Raw genomic sequence first — 6,000 nt, 5'->3', positions numbered from 1 at the left:
CCACTGGATAATTAATATATTTATCATTGAAAAAAAAGCGCTTAGGTACTACAACCTTTGGAGTTTTACCCTTAAAGACACATACTTGCCATTAACGTTTATCAATTAATATGGAATTGCGTCATCAAATTGTGCTTAATAATTCGATTCAGATTCAATGAAAACAGGTTCTAATCGTCAAAATAATGGAGGCTTCTTTGTATAGATTTTTGCCAATATTTGCTGCAGAGCTCGGAATTTAACTCTGGTGATGAGATTATGCAAATATGTCTCCATAATAATCCAAACAAGAAGAAGTTGCCGACACTACACACACACAATTAGCGTGAGACCGTTGCTTGTTGGCTCTTACTGATTCAAATCAAGCTATCTGATTCATCAACGATAATTCTATTTTGTGCCTAATTAGGATTAGTTGTGGGTGACATAAGGACCAAAGGATAGTAATTGAAGCAGAGGAGAATGAAATGGAAATGTGGGCAAAAGCAGGGTGACATTGGAGATTGGGCTAGTTATTGTAATATGTTGAATTGGCATGCCAATGAAGGAGAGGAAAAATTGTCAGTTTGTATTTCTAAACTTTTAGTGAATTCTATACTTTTCTAATTGTAATCATAATTTTAAACAACTGATTTCTAACTTTTTGTCCGCAATTACATTCCATTATATGGAATGTAATGACATTATATTTCTAACATTATATTGGGGTGGCGCGAAGCGCCACCCCAACAGCTAGTATATATATATATATATATATATATATATATATACAAAATAAGTTGTTTGTTTGTGTGTCTGTCTGTCTGTCCGCATATGACGTCTGAATTATTTCATCATATACCAATTCAAAAACGAATGTATTCAAGCCGAAGTAGCTGAGTTGGTAAAGCGTTATGTTCCAGGTTCTAGGTCCGAGAGGTTCCAGGTTCGAACCTTGGCTTTAGCATTAATACAAAAGAAGAAAAAAACTAAAAAAGATAAAAACTACAAAAAAAAAACTAAAAAGAAAATACTAAAAAAGCTAAAAAACTAAAAAAAAAACTAAAAAAAGGTAAAAAGCTAAAAACTAAAAAAGAAAAAAAAAACTAAAAACTGAAAAAGAAAAAAACTAAAAAAAGGAAAAAAACTGAAAAATAAAAGAGAAAAAGAAAATTAAAAACCGGGACACAGGGAATATAAATGACGACCGGGACACTCAAAGAGAAATTACAGACCGGGACACAAATGACGACCGGGACACAGGGAATATAAATGACGACCGGGACGCTCAAAGAGAAATTACAGACTGGGACACTGGGACACGAATGACGACCGGGATACTGGGAATATAAATGACGACCGGTACACAGGGACACAACTACAACGGGGATGTCGGGGGCACAGGGGGATATACAAATGACGACGGGGACACAGGGAATGTTCGATTAGCAATCACCATCAACAAAGCTCAAGGGCAATCATTAGAATAATGAGGTATAGATCTGAATACGGATTGTTTTTCCCATGGACAATTTTATGTTGAATGTTCAAGAGTCGGTAAACCTGACAATCTATTTATATGCACAGACAATGGGACATCGAAGAATGTTGTATATTCGCAAGTTTTACGTAGTTAAAAGCATATATATATATATATATATATATATATATATATATATATATATATATATATATATATATATATATATATATATATATATATATATATATATATATATATATATATATATATATATTCACAGGTGGGACACAACTACAATGGCGCGTGACGACTTATGCGCGCGGGGGGGGGGGGGGGGCTTGGGGGGGAAGCACCCCCACCAACTAGGTGTTGGCGAAGCGCCACCCCAACAGCTAGTATATATATATATATATATATTTGACCATCTTTCCGCCCTACACAATGCAGATCTAATAATAGTTTTTTAACCAACTTTTCTTTTTTTAATTATCTTTGAACTGACAATTGTACCAGGTAACAAAAAAAGGGTAAAAATAATCGTGATCTAGTGAACTGGAAAACCAGAAACAAAAGAGCCACCTTCGCACTATATTAGTAGAAATCTAGCATTTTTTCAATATTATAGTGCAGTTTTTCAATCCTTGGTTCTCTGCTTCACATGTTTTGTAGGATGTTTTTACTAAGGCTATCCAAGGTTTTTCTTCCAATTTGTTTTTCAAGTCCTTTCTTACAATGAAGAAAGCAGAGGTCTTACTTGGTATTTTTGCCATGTAACTTTGGCTTATGTTAGCCTTTAACACTAACCACCTTAGCACACCTTAATTCACCTTAGCACAGCCAAAGAATATTAGTAACTGACAAAGGGGCAAATTTTGCCTCGAAAACTCATTTTGCTAGGTATCTACACACCATTGATGGTACTGGTTGATTGCTAGGATATACCACTCTACAATAAGGCATAACTTACATACTTTCACAGAAAGTTTATTTTGGTTTAAAACTAAATCTGCTTATAGACTTATTGTAATTTCTGCTCGTTTTGGGTTTCATTTGTCTATTGACGGTGGTTTTACGCCTGGAAAACTATTTAGTTTTATTTCTAGTTATTTTTGATTTGATGTATCTACACTTTTCTTTGAAAAACTTCTTTCGCAGAAAAGTTTTTATTTGACCTTTGGACTGTTTTGAACAGAATGGCTATCTCAAAACTTTGATTTGATGCGTTTGCAGAAAGGGTGTATGCGGGAGGAGGTGGGGGGGGGGGGGTAGTTGCCCTCCAATAAATTTTGACTTCAAAAGTGTACTAAAACTTCCAATTTCAAGTTTTGGAGATCCAAAATCAAACAAGCCGTCTTTTCTCGAATGATATCAAATCAATTATGTTGCAATTTGTTCAAGGTTTAATCGTATTTTGACAATACTATTAGCACTCCATTCAAATTTTGCCTCTAGCAACATCATTTATCGTGAGGAATATGCCATCTATTTTTGAAGATTTTCATTATTGGGTAGAAATGATTTTTGCCTATCATTTGACAATTTCTTAAATTAAGCCACCTACACCAAGCCTATCCTCAGGTTCAGTCATACATCCTGAAAATCAAATTCCAGATCAATCTGGCCATCCATAATAATACCCACTGTTCGGTCTTCATAAATTATTGATTTTATATGGCAATTAAATAGTACTCAAAACAGTTTAAGCAGTCTTGATAGACAAGCTCTTTTGGCAACTGCAATGTCAAACCAGTGGAATTTGCTAGATTTTATGATGGCATTGGACATTTGGTTAATTCCTCAGACCCTTGACGCAATCAAAGAGTTTGCGTCACAAACTCTTTGAAGTATTCCTACCGGATCGAAATTTGGGCTAAATATACTACTGAGCTTCGGTGGAAGATGTAACATCGCCATATTCACTGGCTGTTTTTGCGTCTTACCACACTAAGTTTTGATTAGTTCTGGTTTAGTATGACATTTTTGACAATGAAGAAATATCTGATGAAATCGTGTGTATCTTGATACAGAAAATCCCAGTGTCCTATATATATAGAACACCTTTTATCTCGGAAACCCAAAATAGGAAAAACCTGTAAATGTATTTCAGAATTACTTATGTGAAAAAAAAAATGGTGAAAAGGAGAATTAGAATATCCGAGTCAACATTGTATATTTGGAGACGTTTGAGAGGTGGTCAAACAGGAGATGTGGGCAGAGTGGGAAAGACTCGTGTTAAAGTTCCGATGAATCTGCACTAGGGGTTTATTGATGGCTACTAGAAAATACCTAGAATCAAGTGACTTCCTGAAGTTTAACTTAGGTGCCAAAAGTCCCTTTTTGGTTTTTGCGAAAAAATATAAAATCGTTGTTTGCTTGCAGAATTCATAGTCGTTTTGTTCAATTATTTAAACTTTCTTATTTTTTAAACAATGAATTTCTCAATAGGGATAAAAACATATGAAAAATAACATTGTCCATTTATACAAAAAAATTAATGACTAAATTTGTTTCATTTCCTTTCACTCTGCTCCGTAACTAGTCGATAATACATCCCCTTCTTCTTCATGAGCTGAGCATGACTTCCAACCTAAAAATAAAAATTTGTAGAAAAAACAAAACAGTATTTGAAAAACAAAGGGTGTTTAAAAACCAAATACGTCAAATTCAAAGTGCACTGGAGGAAAGAAGTAAGTGACATTAATCGTTTTTCGTTCGATTAGAATGGAATTGCTTTAGAAAATAATGATAGCTTTTATTGACTTCTCTTTAAAGTTAAATACGCTAAATAATTTGCAAACATCGGAGAGAAAGAATGTAATCTTCAGGGAAGGATCCAGAAATTTGCCATACCTTTTCTCCTTTGATCCAATTAAGAATGAAAACAGCATTTTATAGTATGTAGCTTATGCTATTGAAATTTATCTAAAAACACATAGTAAAAAGACTGTCAAAGGAAATACAACTTTTCGATGTAAGCTTTTCATTTAGTTTTTTTGGTTTAACATTCCATCACAAAGACGCATTCGAAGGTCCTTTTCATCTTTTTTTTTTGCTGATCAAAAAGCAGCCTTCTTACCCTTTTTCAGAGCGGACCATGACTGTAAACCTAATTAGATCTAAATATGCCAACAGTATTGATGTGATCTTTAGACGTTTTCCAAGCTCTGTCTGAGGAAGCTGAGCCTCAAACAGCACTTTTGACATGGAACAAACCACTGAGCCCTCTCCCACTCCAAAACAAACCCAGCATTGACTCTAGTCACTAGGTTTAAGAATTGAGTGATCAAGTGTATAAAATAAGGAGGGTCAGACTAGGAAGAATCAAAATAATTGACTCTTGTGACTCAACCTATGCTGACTAATACAAAATTTGGAATGTGACAGTCTTTATTATGGTATTTGCAGACACAACATGATTCGACGTAAAAATATAGAAAAAGCTTTCTTATGTTTTCGCTGTCACCAGGTGGCAATTGAGTATAATTTGTCAGAAAATTTCCCGCGTGTAAAGTAGTGAATTTAAAATGATTAAAACATAGGACATTTTTTCTTTCTTTTTAGTCAAGCATGATTAAAATGATCAGTTTTTGAAATGACTTAACCTTAATGTAAATCTGTAAATTGATCTATCCATTAAGGACATAACCAAGCCTTTGAAAAGAAAACCGATCAAGTCCACTTTTTTTATAATCTTATATTCAAGCAACGTGATCACCTTATTTCTTTCTGAAGTTGCAAGAGAATAATTTGAAAATAATAAGCACTATTACCAAAAACACGCACATTAGTTTCTTCCACAAAAACAGTAAATGATTTGAAGAGGGCAATTTGACCAAGTTCATTGGAAAAAGACAAATGCCTTTCCAACAGACACCAGATTAATTTCCAGGTAGGAACTTGAGATTTAAGGACATCTCCATTTCAAGACACCTTAGTATAGCAAAGAATCATTATTTCTTGAGTCCTTGCCATAGGCAAGAGTTTATAAATAGTGAGATTTTCATTCCAAGACATAGCGGCGTTACTTGAAACGGTAGACTCTGAAGTTCCTCAAGTTCAAAGAAATTCTCAAGTTCCTAACTGTAAAATCTGAATTTAACATCGAGAACATTTCTTATGCGTCATGCAACCACTGGAGATGACCTAACTAGGAGGTGTCTAATTACAGGACAGCTACCTATTTCAAACATCGACAGAAATGAATGGGAAGAAAACTGCAAATATAGGTCTCCCTAATCATCATCTCCATAGTTATATCTATTATACCATCTGGAAAATCCATTTTTCTCAACCAAATCTGTCTAAGTTTTCTTAAAAGACATTTGATTAGTTTGAATATTTCATCCGTGTACAATGGTAACTATTCTAAATGGACAGGCAGTTAATAGCAGAGACCTAATTGTAACTATAAATTTTTAAATTGACTCTAATCGTGAAAAATAGGCTACTGCCCAATCTTGAACAAAGGATTTCAAAATTAAAGTATCTCAATCATGGACAGATTCAATGACTGACATGTGTTGTGAAAAAAAATTATA

General features: G+C 34.0%; 1 protein-coding gene across 5 annotated transcripts in view; it reads right to left on the bottom strand.

The window, feature by feature from the left end:
• Positions 1-3,863: 3,863 nt before the first annotated feature.
• LOC136026386 (mitochondrial potassium channel ATP-binding subunit-like) overlaps positions 3,864-6,000 on the bottom strand; it is a 72,478-nt gene continuing 70,341 nt past the window's right edge. For all 5 annotated transcript variants that reach the window (XR_010617279.1, XM_065702936.1, XM_065702934.1 and 2 more), the window contains one exon: positions 3,864-4,049. Coding sequence is in view for 4 of the 5 variants with exons in the window: in XM_065702936.1 (XP_065559008.1) it covers positions 3,972-4,049 (78 nt within the window). In the remaining variant the exon portion in view is untranslated. The remainder of the gene's footprint in view (positions 4,050-6,000) is intronic.

Source organism: Artemia franciscana, chromosome 4 (genome assembly GCF_032884065.1).
Source record: "Artemia franciscana chromosome 4, ASM3288406v1, whole genome shotgun sequence".
Taxonomy (NCBI): Eukaryota; Metazoa; Arthropoda; class Branchiopoda; order Anostraca; family Artemiidae; genus Artemia; species Artemia franciscana.
The sequence above is the reverse complement of the archived record's forward strand: the minus strand, read 5'-3'. Positions and strand labels throughout refer to the sequence as shown.